Source organism: Diplotaxodon limnothrissa, linkage group LG9, assembly GCF_057381915.1.
Source record: "Diplotaxodon limnothrissa isolate DT_005_m linkage group LG9, D_limnothrissa_male_GT1.1, whole genome shotgun sequence".
Taxonomy (NCBI): Eukaryota; Metazoa; Chordata; class Actinopteri; order Cichliformes; family Cichlidae; genus Diplotaxodon; species Diplotaxodon limnothrissa.
In genome coordinates, this window is record NC_140604.1 from 3,651,878 (window position 1) to 3,677,570 (window position 25,693).

The following is a 25,693-nucleotide window of genomic DNA, read 5'->3' on the forward strand; positions in this document are numbered from 1 at the left end:
ATATTGTATTTAGATAGAAGCTAGCGAGCTAACTCCCTGCTAACTTCTAACTCCGTTAAATGTCATAAATTCCGTTTTCATGGATGCCTGGATGATAAACTTCTGCTCTACACCTGGTAGAGCAGAAAGCTGATCATTTTATTAAAGATGAAAGACTTTAGACAGTTTTTCAACTCTCAGTAATGCCATAGTGATCGTTTGATATATGGACCTGCAGCGGAGCTTAGTCCCAGACACGGCTAGTGACGTCAGACTGAACAATCAGATAGCTGATTAGTAGTTCACCTATTGACCAATCACCTTTGAACAGGCTCTGCTTACAATTACAAATGAATCTGTGAAGTATCAGCAATCAGACTCAGTTTAGCTGATTCAGGATTTCAATTTTTAGCCATCTTGAAAAAAAATACTGTACAAAGGTTATTCCCATTTCTGTTTCTTTTCCATGTATTGTTCCATGTTGCTGTACTTTTAGCCAGGTAACAGTTACCTGCATGTTAACTCTGATCTGGTATTACACTGCTGCAAGGTAAACACATCTCAAACCCTGCAGGACTGTGATGTATTTGCTGCTAATCGTCAGCTGACTCCTTTGTCCAGCACGTAATCTGTCTCAGCTCCCATTCAGAAAAAGATGAATTCTTACGTAACCACAATTAGGGACCAGAACCGCACCCAAAATAAAATAAGAGACATCGTAGGTAAAGAACGGGGTCACTAAACTACATGGACATGAAAGGCTGCAACACAGTGTCAAAGAAGCAACTGTGATGTTTCTGCTGCTCTGCCAGATAGAGGGACTCTGTACCAGGCCTGACCAGGACAATGGGCTTGTCAGGTCAAAACAACACAGCATCACAATAAACATTTCCACAGCATCAGTACAACGACAGGGTCACAGCAAAGACTCCAACCTGCTAAATACAGTGGAGCTTTAAACAATACTGTAAACATGCTCTGGCCTTTACAGTATTGTAAAGTAGGTATGAGAGACTGGTGGATGGGACAGCTGTGAACAACAGTCAGCACAGGATCTTACCCGGGGGGAAAAACTTATTTTTGTGTAAAGCAAGCTTACATTAAGAAAACAAAAGTGCAGTAAATCACAAAGCCTGCACAGATCCGTCGTGAACTTCCTATAATAGTGAAAAAGTACAGAGCGTGCTCTCTAAGAATGAGGCCATGGCTTACTTGGGATCTTTAGGAATCCTTCACTGTTTAGACAAGACAGCTTGCAACTAGGTTCGTGGCTATGGTGTGATTTCTAAGATAAAATGATGACAAAGAAGTTTCTCTCATGTGAAGTGCTCTGACGCAGAAAGACCCACGACTGTGAAGCAGTTCTACGAAGGGCTGTGAAAAGTTATCGAGCAAAAGAGTCGTTAATTTGGCGACAATCAGAGGACGTGCTGTGAGTGCATGTCAGGCACAGAGATCAGATGGTTTTAAAATGAGTGGAACATCCCGAATGACAATGCAGCAAAACACAAACATAGTTAAATATGTGAGGACAGCAGCTTACAGCAACCACACTCTGCTTTACCAAAACGGTCTAATCTGGGTGGAGCTGGCAGGCGAGGCTGCTGTCCTCCAGCTGACCTCCTCCTCTGCCTGCTCCTGAGCCTCTCTGAGCTGTGATAGGAAGCATGAAGCGGCCGGGTCAGGGCTGCTGCAGGACCACGGGCGCTCAGTGACGGTTCATCGAGGGTTGTTGATTCAGCCACGCCACCGCATTAATCATGTAGTTGGAATCAGTTTGAATCCAAGTAAATTTCTATCCACCGTTCCTGGAACCGTCCTCCCCGAACTTTGTACTAAATGGAGTTTATGTCGAGGTGTGGAAGCTGCATTTCATTGCTGTTTAAAACTTTGCTTTACAGGGTAAAAATGTGAGCGAAAACAGAACAAGAAAGATAAGGGAGGACATCACATATCCCGAGAAAGGATTAGGAGAGCCAGCAGTCCCTCTAAAGTCATGGACGCTGTCCAGAAATAACCATATGGTACTCTAGTGGTCCTCTGGATACTGAATCTGCTTTTATATCTCCTGCAGTCACCGTCTCTGAAGGTGGGCGTGGCCTGAAGTACACCCTGTTAGCTTACATGTATTCATCTCGAACTGTTCCCGCAGATCTTTCCTGTGTGAAACACTACAACACAGATGTAACGATGAAGCTGCACTAATACAAAAATCTAACAGACCTGTGAGGGGAGGAGGTCGAGGTCCTGGAGGAAACCAGGCCGTGGACAGCTAATGCAGTGATGAGACTAATGCAGCGTGTGAGAGTGATGTGCACTGACAGGCAGGAGAGGGGCAAGGTGTGTTTGACGTGACGTCTCTGTAGCGCGAGTGTGTGTGTGTGGGACCTGCAGACATCTTTAAAACACAAACGCCCATATACATACTGTAGCTGTCAGTGGATCCTTCCTCCCTCCATACGTTCTCCCACTCTGTGACCCCTGTGATGTCACTGTCTCCCCCTCACCTCCTCGTCTCAGCCTGAAAACAAGCTTTGGAATGAGAAACATTCCCTGATCTTCTTCACATCAGTGATTGTTGGTTTCTGTTGTCAGGACTAAGGAGATGAATGACCTCTGAGGGATTTCTGACTTCTTTCTTTCTTTTCTTTGCTCATATTTGCAATCGTGCACGCCTCGCTGTTACGCATCACAACCGGCTGTACTAAGCCGAGCGGGCGGGGGGGCGTTCAGCTCCAACCAGCAGGGATTTCTCAAACCTGTCAAAGCAACAGATGAACGGGTGCACGCTTCAAAGTGCAGTGGAGAGCACAAGTTGTTGCTACCCTCCCAGAGCATTTCCCACATAACGCCACACTCAGATCTCCACACTCAAGAAGAGTGGGTGTGGTGGCATACAAACACACATGCATCCATGCAGGGTTGCACAAACGCATACACACACCTAATATAAGAGGTGGTCACGCACAGACGGTGGAGACAGAAAGCTTCACAGAGGGAGGAATTAGGGTTTTTTCCCAGCTTGGGGATTAAAGTCACATCATGAATATTTTAAGGAAAGATTTAGCATTTCTACCAAATCACTTCAAGTAAAATCAGGATGTGAGAAAGTCAAGTCGCCCAAATATGTGCTCAGCTACAAGTGTGAAGTTATGGTGCTTCGATCGCATGAACCGTATGTGACATAACTGAAACCAGGCCGGTGTGGCTGCTGAGGCTTCAGACAGCTGGCAGATTTGTCAAATACTCCAATGTTTTTGGTCATCTTGGTCACAGATCAGCCACAACAAATGAGGAAATCAAGAAAATAAGACGTCAGGTTTGTGCAGCAGACTGACAGCAATAAAATCTTCTATTTTTAGCCTTTTAGTCTAAAGTCTGAACAAACAGAACTCCAAACATTATCAGGAGAGGACTTGAGTTTATGGTACTGTATGTCTTTACTGTGTGATGCTATATAAAACATATATGACTAAAGTCTTCAGCTCTTCGCCTTCACTCAGCCCTTTAAAACACACTTTAAAGGTGCAGTCAGCCATTTTTTGTAAGTTATTCAACAGAAAAAAGAATATTGTACTCATAACTCACATTGATCACGGGGTAATTATGTCTTAGAAAAGACTGATGGATTGTCATAAACTTAATTCAATAAAAACACATCGAAACATGGACCTGTCATCTTGACCATGGCAACAACAGTCGCCTCAATGCGCTTTATACTCTAAGGTCGACCTACAATAACACACATATAGAGAAAACCCAACAATCATATGACCCCCTATGAGCAGCACTTTGGCGACAGTGGGAACGAAAAACTCCTTTTTAACAGGAAGAAACCCCCAGCAGAAGCAGGCTCAGGGAGGGGCGGGGCCATCTGCTGTGATTGGTTGGGGTCTGTTTTATGTATGCAGCTGGCAGAACTGGGAAGTTGTACTTGAGTAGTTTCTTACTTTTACTCCCTACATTTTTAAACACAAATCTGTACTTTCTACTCCTCATATTTTCAAAACAGGCTTGTTTCTTTTGGTTCAACATGTGAGGAACGTTATTATTTCCTGTCACTGCACGGCCTGCAAACATCACACCGATTTGAGCCTGAACAGTAACACGTGCACTGTTCGTGTATTAACCACCAGAGGACGTCACATCAACAACTGCAGGTGTCCGGAAGTTGCAAAAGGGAGTGATCACTTTAAGTGGCAGGTAATGCAAATGCAGGGTTTCTATCAGCTCCACAAACACACAAACTGTTTGTGTGCAGTTTGTCTCACAGTGTGTTGCAGCTAAAGGTGCAGCTGAGACAGGACAGGAGAGAGGCTAACCGAAGGATGCTCAGTGGGGTTCGAGAAACTGGACGTTTCAAGCTTACATGTAAATTATTATTATTTTCCTTCTTTTCTTCTAAGTGAGACTAAAGTTTGGATCCCATCTACTGCTATTATTTGATCATTACGTTAATACAGCACGAGGCTCAGTTAGCTGTGCACAATAGAAACGTCCTCCAAAGAGCTACTCTTACTTTATTACTTTGAGTACATTTCAGAGTCTCTACTTTTTAACTGAATCACTACTTTACTGGAGTATTTTTTCAACAGTAGTATTTATACTTACACTACTGTACTTAAGTACAGAATGTCTGTACTTTGTCTGGTGGCTGGTTACCAGCCAAATATTTCGTATTCGTCCATGTTTCATGGCTGCACATTCAGGCTCAAGAGATGAAGGATTAAACCTAAAGCGCTTCGGAAAGAGGCAGAGCGCCCAGCAGAATACATTTGGACCCAGGAAGTCGCTGCCCGGTCTAAGCCAATGGACACCTCATAGGGTTCATTTGGATTAGTTAATTTTTCTTGGTATGAACTAGATGTTAACTAGAAATTCATAGATCGATAGAAAAAGAAATCAGAACCCTGTTCTTCATGTTTCTGCGAGCTGAAATGTAACTTTACCTTTTAAAAAAAGCCTGAGCGCACAAACCAAAGGGAGGTGCTCATCTCTGACATTAACACTGACAACGTTCCTCGGAATATCAGTGTTCATGGCACGACTCAGATAAACTAGTTTGGTTCATAGTAGCAGCCGGTTCGATAAGTGCAGACAGGTTCTTCATGACCTTAATGTCTCTGATCAGGGGAAAAAGAAGCCGTGGGGAAGGTGGGAACTCTCTGAATGAGAACGTGAGGCTACAGGAATCTGCTGCTCCATGGAAACATGATTCCCACAGTGTGAAAGATGGGAAACCAAATCCCACAACTTCAGCTCACACAATACTTTTCCTTAATGTAATTTGGGTGTTGAACATGGTGCCCGTGCTCAGGCTCCTCCGCCCTCTGGCCCGCCTCCACCTCATCTCAGCACTACTGTGACTGCCTGACGCAGACCTCCGCCGTGCCATCCGTGATCACTGTTAGTGCGGTGACCTCACAGCCCGGCTCAGGTGAGCGTTAGGTTTGCAGAACGGACTTTAATAAAAACATCTGAACCGTGACGAGGTTTTTGATGATGCTACAGTGTTCAGACGGGTTTCCTTCATCAACAGTTTTAATATTCCACAAACATTTCTTAAAGTAAGTCGAATTATCTAAAAATAATACATTTTCCTCCCTGTGTTGAACATTCTGACAGAAAGCGTTCGAGCGGCGTGTTGCCAAAGTCTTGCCATAAAAGCTGAAATCAACTTAACCTGCACCTGACTCAACCTGCTCCATGTAAGGAGGATTAATCCCACCATGAACCTCCGACACAAACTCCATGCTCGCTCTTCTGCACACTTGTTTGATGGTAATTTGTTGTGATGGCAGCTTGTCAACCCAAATGTACTCGTAAAAAATAAGCTTAATGTCCATTCCTGCCAAAAGTGACCAGTTTGGTTGTTTGGCACATTTTTCTGCAGTTCAGCTGAGGATGATGGAAAGCTGTAGAAAAAGCACATGAGCTGTTACTCCAAATAAAAAAGACAAAAACCGGATATAGCTGGAAAACCTCTTTCCATTTTTTACATTGTGCAACAGATTAAATGTGCACAAAGGAAAAAGAAGCGTAATAAAGAAATAGGCTTCAGCTCTAAGAAGCACCGGAAAATCATTCCACGGTGGCACACGCTAATCTCCCAGCGTTACGTTAGGAAACGCCGCCGCCTCCAAAGGCTGCAGGATTATTAAGCATGTTGTTCTCTTAGAAAGCTGCTACGATAGAGGAATATCTGGAAAAGGAACGAAACATTGCAGCTAATATCAAAGGCTGTGAGAGACAGAAATAGAAAGCAGTCAGAGGTTTAGAGCCGTGTGGTTAGAAGAAAGAGAACTCAAGGCAGGTGAGTGTGTGTTAATATTTCTGTTTATTGGCAAAGGCAGACAACAAAGAGAGTCTCTAAAAAGGACACGCAGATCGATGCCATGACAACAACTGACAGGAAACAGGCTAAACCTTTGTGGCATACAGTTGAACAATCCCTGCAGCTAAAATGTTAACAGGTAACATACATGACTGAACTCATGGTGAAAGCTGCACTGAACTGTTGTTGGGTCTGTATCCAGCTTTAATGCATCACAGAGATATGCTGTTCATTTATAGGCAAGAGACGCAAAAGCAGGGCCGCAGCAGGTGAATGTTGGCCACCAGTCAGAGCTGTGTGATAGAAAGCCACCGTGCATACTCAGCTGTAAATAATGAACAGCTGTGGGCGGCAGGTCCGTGTTAACTCGTGGCTACCAGGAACGTATCACCAGTTTGGACAAACTAAAATGTTCGTCCGAAGGAACTGATGGCATACGTGATGATCGCAGCCACAGACCCAACAAACACAGGAACAGCTCTAAGAAGATTTAACAAGACGTACGTTTTTGAAACAGCAATTAAAAAGAATTGAAATGAAAGCTTTCAGAGCTACAAACCAAACTTTCCATCCTTCAGTGAAAAAGAATAAAAGACAGAACTGCGTCTCACTGACATCGTTCACATCAGTGACAGTTCGGTTTAGGCTTACCTACACATTTGGTTTACTAAGGATGGTGGAGAGGCCCATTAGATCACATCAGGAGGAAGGGACAACCGGAAAAAAGAATAAATAGTTCTGTAGGGTTTCAATACACAAATACCTCGTGTGTGTGTGTGTGTGTGTGTGTGTGTGTGTGTGTGTGTGTGTGTGTGTGTGTGTGTGTGTGTGTGTGTGTGTGTGTGTGTGTGATGAGTGAAGCTGATGTGAGGTCTTGTCCACAACCTCAGACTTTCTCCTTCATGCTGGATCAAGGAGCAGTGGATAGGACTGTGTGTGTGTGTGTGTGTGTGTGTGTGTGTGTGTGTGTGTGTGTGTGTGTGTGTGTGTGTGTGTGTGTGGTACGGGGAGAAGGGAGGAGGTGCACAGAAGCAGAAGCACAGCGGGCTGACAGTCAGCATGGCGATGGAGGCGGGTTCTAGTCCTCTGAAGCGTGGGGATTGGGAAAGGATGAAAAACAGGGGCGTAGGATAAAAGAAGCATCATGGGAGCAGTAAGAAGGAAAAGTGTAAAAAAGACATTGCAGAAAAGAAACAATAAAACAGAAAGAAGAATATAGAACAACAAAGAAGAGTGTAAATATCACAAAACAGGGAGAAAAGAAGGAGGATAAACAGGAAGGGATAAGGAGGAAAAGGGAAGAAACCAGGTTAGTAAAGATGTCACAAAATCAACAATGAGAAAACATCTCGTCCTCAACTCATTACTGGACATGAAAAGATAAACGACATCCTACAGCTGAGTTTGTGTGCCATGCAGAAGCATCATGCAGAAGCATCATGCAGCATCTCTGCGCACACACATCTGCATTTGCACTGTCAGGATTCAGCGTATGCTCTCAATCCTCTGACCCAGTTACCACTTATACCGCCTGCGTCCTTACCTTGGGGACTGCTGCAATAACAGTGATGGATGGAACCACTGTGCCTGATGAGGCTGATGCTGTGTTTACCAAAGCAGGAAGAGAACAGGTTTATCAGCCTAAACTGTGCTCCTGCTGATCTCAGTACAGATGCAGTGTGCGAAATCAGCCACCTTTTTATTAGAAACAAATGCATGCAAACACCACGGTAACACAAGTTGCCCGTGCATGCAGACAGTTACTATGGACTTATTTACATGCAGACCGCTTCCTCCCACTGTCATCAGCATCCATCCTCACCGTGACTTCATCTCAGTGGATCCTACACGGGATGTGAATCAGCATCGGTTCGACTCGCAGGGCGGCTGATTGTAAACTGAACGTTCACTGCATGCGACTGACTACTGGAAGTGCTTCCTTTGGTTCTTGTTTGCTTGTGTTATAGATTAAAAGAGCCACTCGATTTACCGTGGTGCCTTTTTTCCATCAAAAGCCCAAACTCACCGTTCAGACCTGCTGCAGCCAAGACGACAGAAAGACCAAGGAGTAGACAAAGAAGCTCTTGGAAAACTAAATCTGCAAAAGATGTTTGCAAAGCTGCACCAGTGGAGTTTGCGGCTACTAGTGGTGCAAGGGATCAAAACTCTCACGGTTCGGTTCGGATCACGCTTTTAAGTCACGGATCGGATCAATTCTCGGATCAGCAAAAAAAGAAAAAGGACAAAAACTGGAGATACCAACAGATTGCTTTCAGAGATGTGTGACTGTAATGTTTGCTGTTGATGCTCCACCAGTCTGTGGACACCGTGCAGTTCAGAGGCTTTTAGAGATCAACACATGCATAATATTTATGTGGACGAATATTTGTATTAAATGAGAACGAGACTATGATTTTAACCAAAGGAATGCACTACTCCATTTCTAGGTTAGTTTATGATTACTAGTCTCAAGTCTTTTAAATCCACATTATGTTTGCCTGCTGGTGGTGGTCAGAGGGCCCGGGGGCGCCAGTGTCCGGCAGCCTCGCCTCTGTCAGTGCGCCCCAGGGTGGCTGTGGCTACAATGTAGCTGCCATCAGCAGTGTGTGGATGTGTGTGTGGATGGGTGGATGACTGAATGTGGTGTAAAGCGTTGGCGTCCATAGGGACTAAGTAAAGCGCTATACAAATACATCATTTTGTTCACTGTTATTCCTTTTAGAGTGAAACAGATAATAAAGCAGGGCATGCTTTCATCAGGAAATAACTGGCAGATATAGATGAGCCGGCGAGGACAGAGCTTAAACCTGCATCTGTGTCATTTACTGTGAAGAGGAAGTGAATCGGCAGTAGGCTGGAGACCCTGCAAATACCTCCTCTTGGAGTCTGATTGGTCGAGAACAGACCTCCTCCACCCACCACCACCATATTTTCCCTGTGAGTGTAGAAGATGCAGGGATGCAACCCTTCACACTGTGCTGATAGAGGCAGCAGTGGGAACTGGGCTTTGCCAGTGAGGGACACGATACACAATCACTTACATACCCATGCATAATCCTTTCTCCAGCAAAGCCATGCAGAGCAGCACTTTATGGATCATCAGCATCGCGACCAAAAACAGCGAACAGAGGAACAGAAGTGTGTATGGGCTACTTAAGGTTGGGAGGTGGGAACAAAGACTACTCAGACTACTGGAAAGGAAAGTTTAAAAGAGAGAAAAAAACAGATGCTCTGATTTCCAAATGGAGCACACACCCACACACAACAAACACTCCTCTCATTGGTCTATTCGTGTTTGAGCAGACAGCCAGAGAGAGATCCGATAGTTCATTAGACGCTCTGTATGCGTTCCTCATCTCTGCTGCTTAATACTTCAAATGTGAGATCAATTTATTCCGATCGTATGCAACAGGACTGCTGAGCACACAGTGTGCAGCTGACGGTCTCTCCCAGCATTGCAAGGATCCCTGCTGATTATCAGCGCAACAATCTGACAACTTCCTGTAGCCACTTAAGACTCGCTGTCATGCAAATACATACAGTCTGATGTTAAACAGAAAAGCAAGTCTTTACTACTTTTTCTGTCTTTTTTCCAACGTTAAACTCGTTTTCTGCTCAGTTTGAGCATCCTGCAGATTTTAAAAAGCCCCAAACATCCCACACACAAACAGGTACACACAACCAATGAACGTGAAGCTCCAGATGGATGAAATGAAGCTCGACAGGCAAGTAAACGTCAAGAGGCCATGATGGGTGGATGGCGACGACCAGCTGGCCTTTGCAAACAGACCAGCAGGACAGGCGATTGTGGGACATGTCTTACCAGGCTTTTGCACCCCACGAGCTTCCTGCTTTCCATTCTCCATTGCAGTACCCGCGTCTGCACACACACGCACACACAAACACGAAAACAAGCAAAGACATTACGATCCATCAGAGTGCTAATGGTTTGACCTGAGAGGAAATCAAACTGCACGGCGCTGCGCTGCACGGCGCTGCGCTGCACGGCGCTGCGCTGCACGGCGCTGCTCTGCACGGCGCTGCGCTGCACGGCGGACATACGACACACCGAGTCGGCAATCGAATGGAAACCACTGACCCTGTCTTTACTGGCTTTTTAAAGGGCATCTGGATATGGCTGTTGTTCACTTGAGGTGCGTGTTTGTCTTCTGCCTGCCTGGGGCTGTGCTTGCTAATACCACAAAGGGCAGTTACGGTCAGGCAGGGGCAGGCGACGAGACGCATATATCGGCTGGTGTCAGGGGAGGATGCTGAAGGAGTGATGCTGTGTGACATGTGACTTATGAATTATTGACCTTTGTTTGAGAAATGTGAACTTCAGACACACTTTTACACAAGTAACTAAAACACTAACGACATGAATGTGTTGTGACGAGACTGACCAAACACTCTTAATAATGTCTCAGGAATGAGCAGTATGAGGACAGAAAGCATTGAGGCACCGCCGACCTCAGTCTGGCCTCATGGTATCAATAGTGTCAACGGGTTTCACCATAAAGGTGCTGATACAGCACTCTTCTGTGCTAACTTAGCTAGGGCTGCTCGATTATGACAAAATGATAATCACGATTATTTTCACTGATATTGAGATCTCGATTATTTGACGATATTTATTTAACAATAACAATGTGTTGAATAATGACTTTAAAGATTGCACTATTTTAGATTATTTTTGACAAACACTGATAACAGTGCAAATGTTTGCAATGTAACAAATCAATGAAAAATGTAAACATCTGTGTTTAGTGAACTTTGCAGTGTTGCTCTGTGGTGCAGCTACACTGTAGCAAAGTTTACACACTGTGTCTACTTGATCCACGTCTGACTGAACCCATAATGTTTCCACACCACTGAAGGTTTTTTACCTCTCTTTTCAATCAACAGCAGTCACTCTCCTCTCCAAATAACTTCTGCTGAGCTTTCCGAGCTTCCCTCGGGTCCTCTTAATCAGCGGTCCCCAACCCCCGGGCCTCGGACCGGTACCGGTCCGTGAGTTGTTAGGTACCGGGCCACGAGAGTTGAGGCTCAGGTGTGAAATGTCTGGTTTTCAGGGTTTTTAATCGGTGTTCAGCGTTATTTTGTTATCGTTTTTATCGTTAACTCGGTTTTCCTGGGTCTTTTCATGTGGTTATGAATAGAGATGGCACGATGCCACTTTTTTATGTCCGATACCGATATCATAAATTTGGATATCTGCCGATACCGATATGAATCCGATATAGTGTTTTTTAATCAACAAAACTGTTTTTTAAATATCTTGCTGCATTTTGTATAAGTTCATACTCAAGTTTAAAACAACAACTACACTAAAGCTATTCTGTTATACCTGTATGTAAAAAAAAATATTTCATAGTTCAGCAATACTGATCAATCTAATAAACTTAAACCTACACCATCCTCACTATTCTGGTATTTTAAAGAGTACTTAGCGTAAATATTAAGCAACCTAACTAATAGGGTTCCAACTCCCAGCAACAACAAAAATAAATAAATAAAAAATAGGGAACCACCCCTCACGCTCCACCTCATGATGCTTAATCGACGTAATCAACCTTAATTTGATGCAGTGTGAAAAAAAAATGCACAGAAATCAATTATTTTTCAAGAAATATTAAATAGATTCAACATCTTTCTTCAGCAAAATTGCAGACTGCACAGATGGTACCTTCCCAAAGGAAAAAGTACTATAGCTTACTAGGGTATATATATTAGACTTAATAGTTACTATATACAGTAATTGACTTCTATTCATTTTACATCAAATTAAAACTTTGGGTGTCAGATAATTATTTATTAAAAGCTAGACATTTTAAATGAGAATAAGAAAGAAAAGTATGTCTTTGTGCCCCCTTTTCCCTGTTAATGCCCTATCGGCCCCCCTGGCTAAACTTTGCTAGATGCGCCCCTGCACAGTTACCAGCCGTCAGCTAGTAGAAAAAGATCCTGGTGTAGAAAGTAATATTAAATACATTCTAACAACAGCTGATCAAGCTTAAACGTGCTGCTGTTGTTCAGCCGCTGGTTTCCTCTTTCTGGTGCAAAGTGGGCCAAAAACAAAGACGGACTCGCGACAGAAAAGCCGATCAGCTGATCGTTAAGCAGTTTCATGATTGAAGTAGCAGCAGGAGAGGCAGTCGCTCCATATATCGTTTGGTAAGCTTAATGCAGGAATGCTTTACAAACATTCAGAGATGGACTTACACACTTGCTTTACTTCTCTCGGGGATAACTTTGTCGGAGATGAAATGCCGGGTTGCTAGCGAAGCTCCACATGCTATCCAGACCACCGACAGGTCGCGCATGCCACAGCCGCTCTATCACATGATGCATACTGCTCCAACGTGCTAACGTTCTGAGGTGAGTTACGGCGTGTTGCAAGTTTTGCGAGGTGCTTTCATGATATTTAATGGATCGGATTACATTTTTTATTTTTCTCCGATATCCGATCCAGTAATTTAGATCAGTATCGGACCGATACCGATACGTAATATCGGATCGGTCCATCTCTAGTTATGAATAAACCTTCTTTTTTTCGGTACCGGTACTAGTTTCATTTTGTTGTATTTATCCGCGACACCTTAAAGGCCGGTCCATGAAAATATTGTCGGGCATGAAAAGGTTGGAGACCGCTGCTCTTAATTGTTGTGACGCGTGTTCAAAACGCAGAGAGGTGCGCTCGATTTGCCACACAGAGCAGCGCGAGAGTAAAGCACGAGGGAGGGGCTAATAATCGGCTCAGTCATTTTTAATGATCGTTGAAAGCCCAGATCGTAATCGAGATTAAAATTCGATTAATTGAGCAGCCCTAACTTAGCACTCAGGAAGCAACAAGGAAGGAAACGTGTGTTTGGTCCATTACTGGTGTGTTCCAACGATTCCTCTCAGCTGTAAATGACATACTGTTGATTTCTCTTTAAATGGTGACACATTTGTAAGGAAAGTGAATTTGTGGGCTGTACCCAAAACTTTCCACATCTTCTCTGCTACGTCAAACGTCTTAGTTTGCTGTTGACTGCTGTCGTTTATTGAATCGGACAATCGAAATCTGACAAAACAAGACAAACTGAGAATTTCTAAGAGGAGCCGGAACAGGATGTGGAAGAAGCATACGCAGCCCCAACAGCCTGGCACCGCCTCCTCCTGCAGGTCACACACTGCTGTGGGGTCGTCAGCCAGTGTGGCTGCGTCGGTCAGTCTGGCTCAAGCTAATTCCACAAGTGTTCAGCTGGGTTGAGTTTCAGATCTGCAGGCAAGACGCTCCACCCTCTGCACTCGTGAACTGGAGGTAGTGTCTGTTAAACTGTGGGGGCGAGTGCTGTCATCTGGATGGACAGAGTTCAGTCCCAGACTCTGGAGATATGGGACTGCTGCTGCTTGCATAATCTTCAGATCTCTGCACTGAGATTGCCTCCAACATTGCTTTAGTGGGAGATGCTGGCCCACACCATCGCACGGCCTCCATCAAAAGCTGTTGCAATGAGCATCACGTTCCTCCACACGTTCAGGTTCCAGTGCACGCGTTGCTGACAGCAGCACAAATGGTCTGATGGTGAAGGGCAGGCGTCCCAGCAGACGTGTGAGACTGGAGACTGACCGTGTGCTGTAGGGTCAGTAGGTAGCTGCTGACCATATCGTCCTGCTAATCTGTAGCAGACTATGTGCATAAGTACTGACAGGGTTGTCTTGTTGGGGCACCAGCTTCACAGCCTGTCTCTGACTTCCCTCTACATGACGATGCTGCAAGCATCAATAGCAGAATAAGCTGTTGCATTGGCAGAGAAGATCTGGCAAGTTTTTCATGGATGCAACCCACACACTCAACTCTGCTGCTCAACCCACAGAAGCATTTTCCTTACAAACGTGGCGCCTTTTATAAACAGTAAAGACTTATTGACAAGAAGCAGTGTTACAGCAAAGAAATAACTGCCGATCCAAATCAAGACTAGGCTTAGTCACGTACTAAAATTAATGCTAAATAACAGGAACCGTTTATTTTCCACAAGACTGGCAGGTATGGGAAACAAATGGAAATCCTTCTAAATTCCACAGTGGCATCATGGTGCTTTCTCCACTTTGTGAACAAGCTACAATGAAAACAAAGCTCCGAACCTTTCTGCAAATCACCCCACAGAGGTGCGTGTGAGAGTGCAAATGTCAGATGCAGTCAGATTGTGCCCAGGTACAAATAGCGCAGGTATTCTGGTGAATTCACACCATGCGAAGTCACGCCATGTGCTGCCCCCACCGAGCGCTGTGCAGACAGCTTGCCCACAAAACCAAAGGGGTGATTTCCAGAGGTAAGAACGTGCCTGGTGGAGACGACTTCCTGCTGCTTGTTACATGTGAAAAAAGGACAACTGTGGAAAACATCCCGTCCTGGGGAGTTTAGCTTTTCCAAACGGCCTAAGTAGCTTTTATCTGTTCCTAAACCGCTGGAAGCGCCTGCTGGAGGGCCTGGGAGCGCCTGCTGGAGGGCCTGAGAGCGCCTGCTGGAGGGCCTGAGAGCGCCTGCTGGAGGGCCTGAGAGCGCCTGCTGGAGGGCCTGGGAGCAGCTGGAAGTCTTTATCTACAAAGATAAACTTTAAATCTGCTTCTTCAGCTTTACAGACATTTTTTATCATTTTATTTTGGCTTTTCAAGTCTTATGTTTTTGAAGTTACTCATAACTGTGTATTATTTGTTTTATTGTTGCCCTTCTATTCACACTAAGCTCCTATTTATCTAAACTTTAATAATAACAACTTGTGAATAAATGCCCCATAGCTCTGTTCTTCTTCGCCACTTTGTAATGGTCTGATTGGTCAGCTGTGCACATGGGAGGTTTTTCACGCCCAGAAATATTCAGTTTTTCATAAAGATGCAAGTCTTACTCGACTAATCGTGCTAAACGATGCAGCGCTGGCATGATTTCTATCACAACGACGCAAGCAAGGGCACGTAAACAGCAGGATGCAAACCGGTGCATGCCGTACGTACATAAACACGCGCTGATGCATTCAACCACCGAGCACGGAAAGGAGAGGCGTGCACAAAAACATACAGATAAAAGTCGAATACGACGGATGAAATGCACGAGTGCAGCACTGCACATTACTGGAGCACCGGGGCTCTGAAACAATAACTCACAGAGGGGGGAAAACAACAACAAATGTACGCCACCTCCATCTCCCTGTCATGCTGACAGAGGACAATGACTCGCGGACTGCCTCGCCCTGCTGTTTGGCACTCGGCGTGTCAGCATGTGTGCGTTTGTCCAAATGCACACAGCGTGCCACAGTTGATCACTGGCAACGCCACCCACGGCCCGTCCTGCAGCCGGCTGTCACTGACGAGTGCCCACACACAGTCTGACTGTCTGACCGAAGTGTCTGGCTAACCAAAACAGGCCCGAGAGCTGAGTCATTCTCGGCTAACCGTCACTTCTTTTTTATTCGATCCATCTACTGTTTGTCAGCACTGGAGCTGACCTCTTTATTAGATCGTGTACTTTTGCATCCTTCTCAGCCACAGTTCAAACTGCAGACAGCAGCTTAATGTCGTCTCGCCACAGAGGTCAGTTTGGGACAACAGCTGATATTCACTTACTGCTTTCTTAAAGCTCTGACAGGAAACAACACTGGCAGCTCTTGACAGCTTACTTATTCTAATAAAGCTGTGGTGTTTGTCTCGGAGCTGCTGCCATTTGTCCTCGAACTTTGGAATTCCTTCTGATTCCTGCAAACTCAAACTCAGCCGAAGGGTAACGTGAAACTCCTCACGACAACAAATGCACCGCACCCAGGAGCTTCAACACGTCGCCCGCGGCTAATGACCCAAAGGCATCTGATCACATGTGCCACACTTATTTTAGAAGCTTTCTGGAGCCAAGCAAGTTGCTCAAGGACACTTCTTCTTCTTCTTCTTCTTCTTCTGCATACTTCTACCCAGCTGTCTCACTTCCTCCCTGACACAGAGCATTTACTGACAGCTCACAATAAAAATACAGTTTCCTGTGTCATCCCCACATTTTACCAGCCAAATGTTCAAAGCACTGACTGCTGCTCTGCGTATCTTCCGGTTACTGTCTGCCCTGTGGGTGAACGACACCCGAGCAGATCCAAGATGGCAGCCAGCGTGCAGCAGCGCCTGCATCCATCAGTCATACAGGAGCAGCTGGAATTCAGGTCAAAGGCACACCCTCTCTGCTTTAATGTTACACAGTGTTATAGTCTATGGGCAGAGGAGTATAACTGTACGCTGTATTACTGTTTCATTATTGTACTTTGTTTACAGCTGCTAAATCTTTTCAGAATATTTATGAAGAATATCGGCTGATCTGTCGTTTCTTTCATCTATTCTTGGTCCACCTCTAATGATTTTATCAACAATGCATCAAATATGAGTTGAAGTAACCAAACTACAGAGCGTTATTGAGCAGTTTGCCTCAGCGCTGCAGAGCATGCATGTTGCATGTTGTTGCATGTGAACATCTTTTACAACATCCGTCTTGCTAGCCACAGCATCCCCCTGACAAACCCACAGTGCACACTGTGACAGCAGGAATCCTTCTTAACCAGCTGCTAATCAGAAGCTACGTGAAAGATATTTTTCTTAGGAGGTAAAAAGAAGAATGAATGCTGCGTTTAGATCGATGGATCCAGATAAACATGCTGTTCCCCTGCATGTGTTTGCCCATACGATACTGACGACATCACGTTCATCTCACCTGCCCTGGTGTCATCGTTGTCCAGCAGCGGGATGTAGTCCGTCTTTCCCACCGTCTCTCCGACCTTATCGTCAAAGTGCTCCGCCTCCAGCTCAGCCACAAAGTCCCGGTGCACCATGTTCTCCGGGCCGGGCTGGGGAACGCTGTCCGTCAGCGCATCGCTCAGACTCAAGTCTAACTCCGCCATGGCTGCAGACAGAAAGACGCACGAATAAACAAGAGTCCCTGTGTTTTTTTCCTGGTACAGATTCACTTGAAACATAATTTCATCTAAAGTGAAGATCATCACCAAGTCAATCGGCCTTTTACTTCCAGCAGATTTGTATCTGCAGCTTGAACCATCCAACCAACTATGACAGGTTTATCAGCATTATGTGATCAGTAAAGATGCTCGGGTGTAATCAGACATGGGATCATTGCCCCGAGCAGCTCGTCACTGCCTGCAGCTCAGGGTACGAGCTGAGCTGCTAACCTGTTTGTAAAACACAGTCCTGGCACACTCATAAGCATGATGTCATCACTCTAGCTTTGCACCTTTAAAACACTCTTCTTTAAATGTGGTGATTAAGGGAAGCACCGGGATTACTAGTCCCACCTGCAGGTTAATTTACAAACACGGAGTCCTGAATCCTGGATTTTGTCTGCAAACCTCTGCAGGTATATGAAGACAAAGCGAGCGGACAGAAAGAGGAAGAAAGTGAAAAATGGAAATGATAGGAGAAGTGGTCAAAGGAAGTTAGAAAAACTCAGTTCCAGCCCACTGGATCATTTACTCAGGAAGTCATGCTTGTTTGGTGTGATCAGAGGAAAAACATTTGACGTGAACTGAACTGGGCTTCAGATTTGTATCCTGAGGTAGGACAGGCGTAGCCAAAAGACCTGCGTTAGCTGGCATTCCCCCTGCTAAAGTCTACCACCAGCAAGGACTAAACCTGACCGCTCCTGTGCTCGAAGGGAAACTACACAGAAGAAAACTTTTCCACTGATAAAAACTCCATCTGCCACAAGGGGGCGGAGTTTCAAACGAGATCAGGGTGTTTGAATGAAACCGATGAGCTGGAACCAGACAGAAGCACAGTCTGTGCCTACACATGAGTTCAGCTGACCAATGGGCACCTTGGGAATCTGCAGAGTCCTGCTGTGTCGTCTTCCAGCTATAATGCCAGATTATCTTGGCCACAGAAGCAGCCAGCCTTTCTCTGCTGCTCAGACACATTAATCTGTCTCCACACTCTCATCATCAGGTCCACTGTGTCCAAAACACTGGGTCCACGGTCAGGGTCGAGGGCGTTACAACATCCAGCCTGCATTGACTTAATATATGTTCTACGTTGGGTGTGCTAACTAAACTCGTATCCACACATGAATAAATATCATTAGTCCATGCATGCAACACATCTGCAGTGCAAACACAGCAAGCCAGCACCAACTCAACTCTCTAGCCCCATCTACTGGATGATCTTCTTATTGACTGCACAAAGAGCAGGTACAGGTATCCTCCCCAGAAACGCTGCCAGTCACATAACTGGGTAGAAGAACTGTTGATTTGTAGTTTGGCAGCCTTTAATGACAATTAGGAACAATTCTCTTGCACTCTTTAGACTCATTTGGGGTTCTTATATTTTCACATACTGGTGGGTACAGGTTCATCTCAAGGTTACTGAGAGATTCAACAGACTCAAAGTTCTGACTGAAGGTAAGGTGGGTGCTTCCTTATAAAAGCCTGATTCATCCATTCACACGCGCATTCACGCGAGTACCTTTGTCTGTGCCTCAGCACGCTCGACCCGCCATACTCGGGGTATTTAAGAACTAAACAGCAGGAGCTGGAGCTGAAGCACAGCCTGACATGTGACGTCTGATATTTTTATATTTACAGAAGCAACATGTGGTGCCTGTTGAAAAAAGACGTCCTCGCACAATCAGCGAGAAACACAGAAAACGTGATCGCGGCTTAAACTGCGACCGTCATGAATGACAAGCAGCTTTCACGTTTGGGAGCGTAAACAAACTCTCACAGGCGTATTCATCTGCACCAGCAGCAGTACGAGTCCCCGGCACAGACCAGGGTGTGTCGCAAACACGCTGCTGCCTCAAAGCCATGCTGGTCACAAACGTTGCCCCAGTTTCCATATTTAACCCCACATCATCTGTGTGTTTAGTATACAGTGTGTCATTTGCACCAGCTGCACGGTTAGCCGAGTGATCTGTGCCACCCAGCCTACAATGTCATTGGATTCACTGCAGGATGAGATACCGTACGTCTTTGTTTGCTGCCTGCCTGGCCTTCAACTGCTTCCATTTCCACATAACCACAGGAGGACAGGCTTTTCATTAGCCCAGCTCCTGCAGTGGGACAGAATACCACCCTGGGATTAAAAACTCATACGATTTTGGGGCTTTTTGACCTGAGCAAATGTCCCCGAGCTGGAGCTGAGCTGCTGACAACTCTGGTGCGGCCACTCGGAAATAATCTGGATTCAACAAAGGAAGGAAATCCATGGAAAGGGCAGCTTCTATTGTGTTGTCTGCCAACATATGCTTGAGTGTGTGTGTGTCTTGCTAAGTCTCTTTTATATACAGTCTGTGCTGTAAGCCTGTGTGTGTCAGCTGAGGTGAAGGTTAAGCCTCCTCACAGTCTGCTTCCACACTCCTCTACTGAATATAAACAATAATACAGCCTGACATGAACACAAAGGCCAATCTAGCAGCAACACGAGGAACATGAGCAGCTCCAAGGAAGCAGGAACGAGGCAACGACTTTCATTTTTCATAGGGGCAGGGATAGCTCAGTAGGTAAAGTGGTCGCCCCATGATCGGAAGGTCGGCGGTTCGAATCCACTTAACGGCTACCCTGAGGTACCCCTGAGCAAGGTACCGTCCCTACACACTGCTCCCCGGGCGCCTGCTTACTGGGCTGCCCACTGCTTCACTGAGTGAATGGGTCAAATGCAGAGAAAAACAAGTAATTTCCCCATGGGGATCAATAAAGTATCCATTATTATTATTATTATTATTTCCTCATAACATTGTTCTTTCTTCAAAGTAGACACAGCATCAGCTCGACTGCTGTTTACCCTCCTGAGGAAATGAGTTTGAGACCTCCACACCGAGCATCATTTATCCAATCTATAGCATCACGTGTATCCTGCTGTAACAACAAGAGGACATCCTGGGCTTTCTATTAATGCCCCGTCTGTGAGGGTTATCTGAAGGTGAGGAGGAGGAAGGCCAGATATAAGAGCAGGGAGGTCAAAGGTCAAAGGACACACCAGCTTTTCAGGTGCTGTTTATTGTAGGTCTGCAAGGCTTTGAGGCTTTATGATTTCTAGACGAGGAAATACGAGACTTTTCAGTTGACCTCAAACACACACGTTTAACCTTTATGGTCTCTTTCATACAGTCTGTGCAAACTCCTCCCACAGTCCAAAGACAGTCAGTGGGTTAGGTTGATTGGGGATTTGAAATTGCCTCGCTGTGTCCGACAAACTGGGCGTACCCTTCCTCACGCCCCGTGACAGCTGGGATCGGCTCCAGCCGCCTGACTCTGATCAGGATAAACGGAACAGGATGGATGGAGATGCTGAAACTGGTTTGAAATTGTTCTTCAGCATGAAACAGGACGACGCTGCCCACGACCACCGAGACAGCTCGTCTGATCACGCAGAGAATGTCAGAGGAAGCAGCGAGAGGCGCTCATCTCTGAAAACATCTGTGTCCAGAATGCAGATAGTAGCCGCTCCGTGTAGCCAATGACACACTTTACTGACAGCAAAGCTGATCTGAAGCAACCAAGGCCACCAGGCTACACCGGGCAGGTTAACCACCCTGATGACTTGTTGGTGACATAAGTTAACTGGTGAAGCAGTTATTTCCACTCAAACAACAAGATGATCCCAATAACACTGTGTTGTGCTGTAGAGGGAGAGCTCTGCTTATGCACAGGTGAGTGAAAGAACCACGAGCTCGGCCTCGCCAAGAGTCGAGCATTATAGCAACTGTCAGAGTGACTGATGACATAACACGTAAACTCTAATCCCACAGAATCCCCAGCAATTTTTTCTCCTTCTACTTCAATATATGACAACACAACATAATGTCATGCTGGATTAATCCTCAGGCAGGCAGGGGTCAGGAGCCTCAGCAGGGGAATACTCGCTCACCCAGAGTCACCTAAAGACGGTCTATCTGAGGAAATCTTCTTACTGCACGGTCTGATTTCAGCTTCCGTGGTTAATCATTGAGCAACAATCTGGATTTGAGTTTACAGCAAGACGTTTGTCCTCAATCACATAATCTACAAGGAAACATGTCGCAGCTCGAGTCAGAAATCCTGGTAACAACCAAACACACGGTTTGGTTGCTGCTTCCACGTCCCACCTGCAGCACACTGTGCCACAGAGCAAGGCAGCTCAGCTCAGAGCAGCTATAATTACTCAGCTATGTGAAAAGACCAATGCCCGTCCACTAGTGTAATATGACAAAAAAAAGATGAGAAAACTGAGAGCTTGAGCTTGTGACACACAAAGCATGAGATCAGTTCCCTGTTAAGCTCATCTTCAGTCCCAGAATAAGACACAGTACATGTGCGGCTGTGAGCTTCTTTCAGCGTTTAGGAGACTTTAATACGAGCAGGCAGCAAAGCTGAAACTCTGCAGTTATGGTGTCAACAGTCGCCCGCCTGCAGCTACACTTACTCCACTGCTTTAAGGGTTTGGGAGGAGCATGCGGAGCTATTCAGCGCACAAGGTCAACGTGGCTGTAAAACAACTGCGGGGTAGCTTAATTCCCCTACAATACCACAGTGTAGACCTATGATTATGTGAGGTCACATGGTCACAGTGTAAGGGGAAACGCTGACCTCACTGGAGGCTGCTGAGGTGTATGAATCACACACTGGAACAGAGCGTAGGAGATGCTGCTAAATACTGATAACTGTTAACTGCTGACCCAGCCATGCACATATCCTGATTACTGCCTGTAAACACGAGTGGATTTGCTGTTTCCTTCACTGCACGGAGCTGTAATGGTACCTGCACTCTGTGCACAGCGTTCAGTCCTGGACCTCGTGTGAACTGAAGAATGAAGAATGTTGACACACCTGCTCCCGTGGAATGAAACCATAAACAGACTTATTGTTATCTCAGGTAGCTGAATGCCACTGGGCCACATAAGAAGTTAGAAAACTGGAGACAGTTTCAAATGTTTATGAAGTTTTAAACATGTTTTTAAGCTGGGACCAATCGCAGACGAGTGGACGAGTGCACAGTGGGCTGGGTGTGCAGTCACTGTGGGAGGAGCTCACCTCTGATGACACTTCCTCTAAACGCTCAGCTTACTGTGTGTGTGTGTGTGTGTGTGTGTGTGTGTGTGTGTGTACCGCGCCGTGTGAAACACACAGTGGGAGTGACCTCGCTTGCTGCTTCAGTGAGTTTGTGGCTCCCGTTGTTTGCATTAGCTTCTCCTCTTACTGTCACTTCACAGACACAAGTCAGCACATTAACACTGAACAGGAAGTCTGCAGTTTCTGAAAGAACCGGCACAACGAGCCATGATTAATCCTCACAATATTTACCAACAGCTGCATAATCTGGATTAATGTCCAGCGACGGATTAGACCTGATGATTCCATAGAACTCCATGACTGATGAGAGCAGCCGGAATTTAATCTGGATTTAATGTTGCTGGTAGAGCTGGGCGATAGAACGATAACGATATGTATCGCGATATAACTTTTACTCGATAGAGAAATTAAGCTATCGCGATAGACCTCGCCGCTCTTGTCCTCAACAAAAAAAGGTCAGCCAATCCAAATTAAGTAGCGCAGAGCCGAACCAATCACAGCCGCAGCGTCACGTCGCGTGACTTGTTACGTACAGCACAAGTGCCAAGCCGCACGTGTGTTTGTTTGGGAAGCAGCCAGCGGGTAATGGAGGAAATGAGTGTGCCGACTAGAAAAATCAACCGAGCGTGACCGAAGAGAAAACAGATGATGGTTCCAACGCCGGAGAGATTGTCGAACGGAAGAGCCATAGAAGTTCCGTAGTGTGAAGGTATTTCGGCTATTTCAAGTCTGACTAAAAACAGAGTAGCGTGCACTGTAAATGTGCCGAAAGCAAGTCTGGAAATACAATAAACTGGTGCATGCGTCACACTGTGCGCCGCGTTATTGTTTCGGTGAAATGAATTTCTACAATACTGTTACTGTTAATTCTACTCTCTGCAGTGTTTAAATGCTCACATATACACACAGTTACTGTCCCTCCACACATACGACTCGGTTCTGCTTCTATGCCCCAGCTTTGTTTACTTTTTCCCACCGAGGCTTCTAGACTTCTGATTGGCCAACATTTCTGCACGGTTAGGAATCTAGCGCCACCTGCTGCTTTGGCATGTTCATAGCAGCGTTTTCCTTCATTTCTGCCTTTATGTGTGGACGGGATTATTTTTTTAAAACGAAAACGGAAAATCTCAGTTTTCAAAAATACCCGTGTACGTGTGGACGTAGCCTCAGTCTCTGACTGGAAGCGCTAATTCGTCATTCGGCTTTTGTCAGACTAAAGTAACTGTTAAAACTGAAAAGCTAAGCTATACAACAAGGAGAGATTGAGAATTTCCTTTTAGTTCTCAGTTTATTTGATATTGACAAAAGTTAGTCAGTTTTGTCTGTTCTTCTGTAAAACAAACTAAGATTTATTTTTAGAATTAATATTTTGTTTCTAAGTGGAATTGACAATTTAGTCTGTTTCGTTTGTTCTATTTTGAAACTTAAACGCTTTAGCGGCTGCCTTTTGTGTAGTTTGCAATATTTGCCTTTATTTATCTGAAAAAGTCTCATGTTCCTTAAGTACATCTACCCTGTTGAACTTATTATGGGAAATAAATATTTAAATAAAAACAAGCTGCTGATTATTTCACATTTTACTTGTGAGCAACGGCACATTTAAATCTTACAAATATAGTTATTTGGCTGATATCGTGATAGATATCGTTATCGCCTGAAATGAAAAAAACATATCGTGATATGAAAAAATCTCATATCGCCCAGCTCTAGTTGCTGGTGAGCTGCAGGTATGTTAGTGTGACCACAGTGTGTGTGTGTGTGCGCGCATGTGTGTGCGTGTGCATGTGTGCGCGTGTGCATGTGCATGTGTGTGCATGTGCATGTGTGCATGTGTGTACATGTGTGTGTGCGTGTGTGTGTGCATGTGTGTGTGCGTGTGTGCATGTGTGTGTGCATGTGTGCATGTGTGTGCATGTGTGTGTGTGCGTGTGTGTGTGTGCATGTGTGTGCATGTGTGTGTGCGTGTGTGTGTGTTCGTGTGTGTGTGTGCATGTGTGTGCATGTGTGTGTGCGTGTGTGTGTGTGCGTGTGTGCATGTGTGTGTGCGTGTGTGTGCATGTGTGTGTGTGTGCATGTGTGTGCATGTGTGTGTGCGTGTGTGTGTGTGCGTGTGTGTGTGTGCATGTGTGTGCGTGTGTGTGTGCATGTGTGTGCGTGTGTGTGTGCGTGTGTGTGCATGTGTGTGTGTGTGCGTGTGTGTGTGTGCATGTGTGTGCATGTGTGTGCGTGTGTGTGTGCATGTGTGTGCATGTGTGTGTGCATGTGTGTGTGCCAGCTTCCCCTTTTTCTTTTTTCTGCATTACAGTTTTGTTTGTGTTTCATCTGTTATACAGAAACAGCTGACGAGGGACTTTCAGCCATAGCTCACTTTCTCTCTCTCCCTCCAAGACACTCCCCCCCCCCCACACACCCCCCCACACACCCCCACACACACCCACCCACACACAGGATTAGGTCATAAACAAACTGATGGATTGTTGTGCTCATTTATTGACCAGCACGTGTTCCATGTCGTCTGCAGGACTTTTTATTCGCAGACATAAACCAGCAGCTTTGCTTTAGTCCTCAGTTTAGAGCAGGGGAATTTGGTGAAGCTGGTTTTTCCTTCCATTAAAACTAAAACTATACTTTTCCTTTGCAGTGCAGACACGAGGTATTTAAACTCCCTCACATACAGACCGAAATGTTTGGCAACCACTGGGGTTGTATAAGTGAAACTCCAGTGCAGTTCAACGAGACACTAAGTAGTCTTTACTCTGCCTGCTCCCAGAGCATCTTATCTTACAGTCACACTGAGGAAAACAGTGGTTGAAAAGCACACTGTGACTGTGCAGCTCAGTGCCTGTGACTGCTCGCACACCTGGTCAGCTGGTGTCTCCAAGGCAACTTTAATGTCTGGAGACAGCAATAAAACCACAAGAAGGCAGTTTGCATGCAATCTGTGATAACACAGAGATCAACTGAGACAAGTCAGTGAAAACTGCTAATCTGTTGCTGTCCACGTTGAGCACATTGTTATTGTACAGAGTACTCTGTACAATGACAATAAAGGCTATTCTATTCTTTTCTATACCAATTGTTGCCAATTGTTTCAAATCTCATAGGTTGGAAACAATTGGCAACATAGATGCTGCAGGGCAGCAATTTCACTGCAATCCTGCATTTATTTAACAACACAAGCAGCTGATAATCAGTCAGGTATGGAAGCCCGTTTCCACTACTAAATAAAAATAAAACAGCTAGTATCCATAACTCGAAATTTCGAGTTAGCTCTGCCAATCAAAAATATACGTGAATGAGGTCGCTTTCT

At 45.3% G+C, this 25,693-nt stretch overlaps 1 protein-coding gene across 4 annotated transcripts in view; it reads right to left on the minus strand.

The window, feature by feature from the left end:
• Nucleotides 1-25,693, minus strand: part of LOC146624997 (uncharacterized) — a 140,774-nt gene that overhangs the window by 87,710 nt on the left and 27,371 nt on the right. For 3 of the 4 annotated variants that reach the window (XM_085362585.1, XM_085362588.1, XM_085362589.1), the window contains exons 2-3: nucleotides 17,040-17,228; nucleotides 10,137-10,193 (exon numbers count right to left, since the gene is read on the minus strand). In XM_085362585.1, the coding sequence (XP_085218711.1) occupies nucleotides 10,137-10,193; nucleotides 17,040-17,228 (246 nt within the window). The remainder of the gene's footprint in view (nucleotides 1-10,136; nucleotides 10,194-17,039; nucleotides 17,229-25,693) is intronic. The other variant, XM_085362586.1, reaches the window with a different exon arrangement.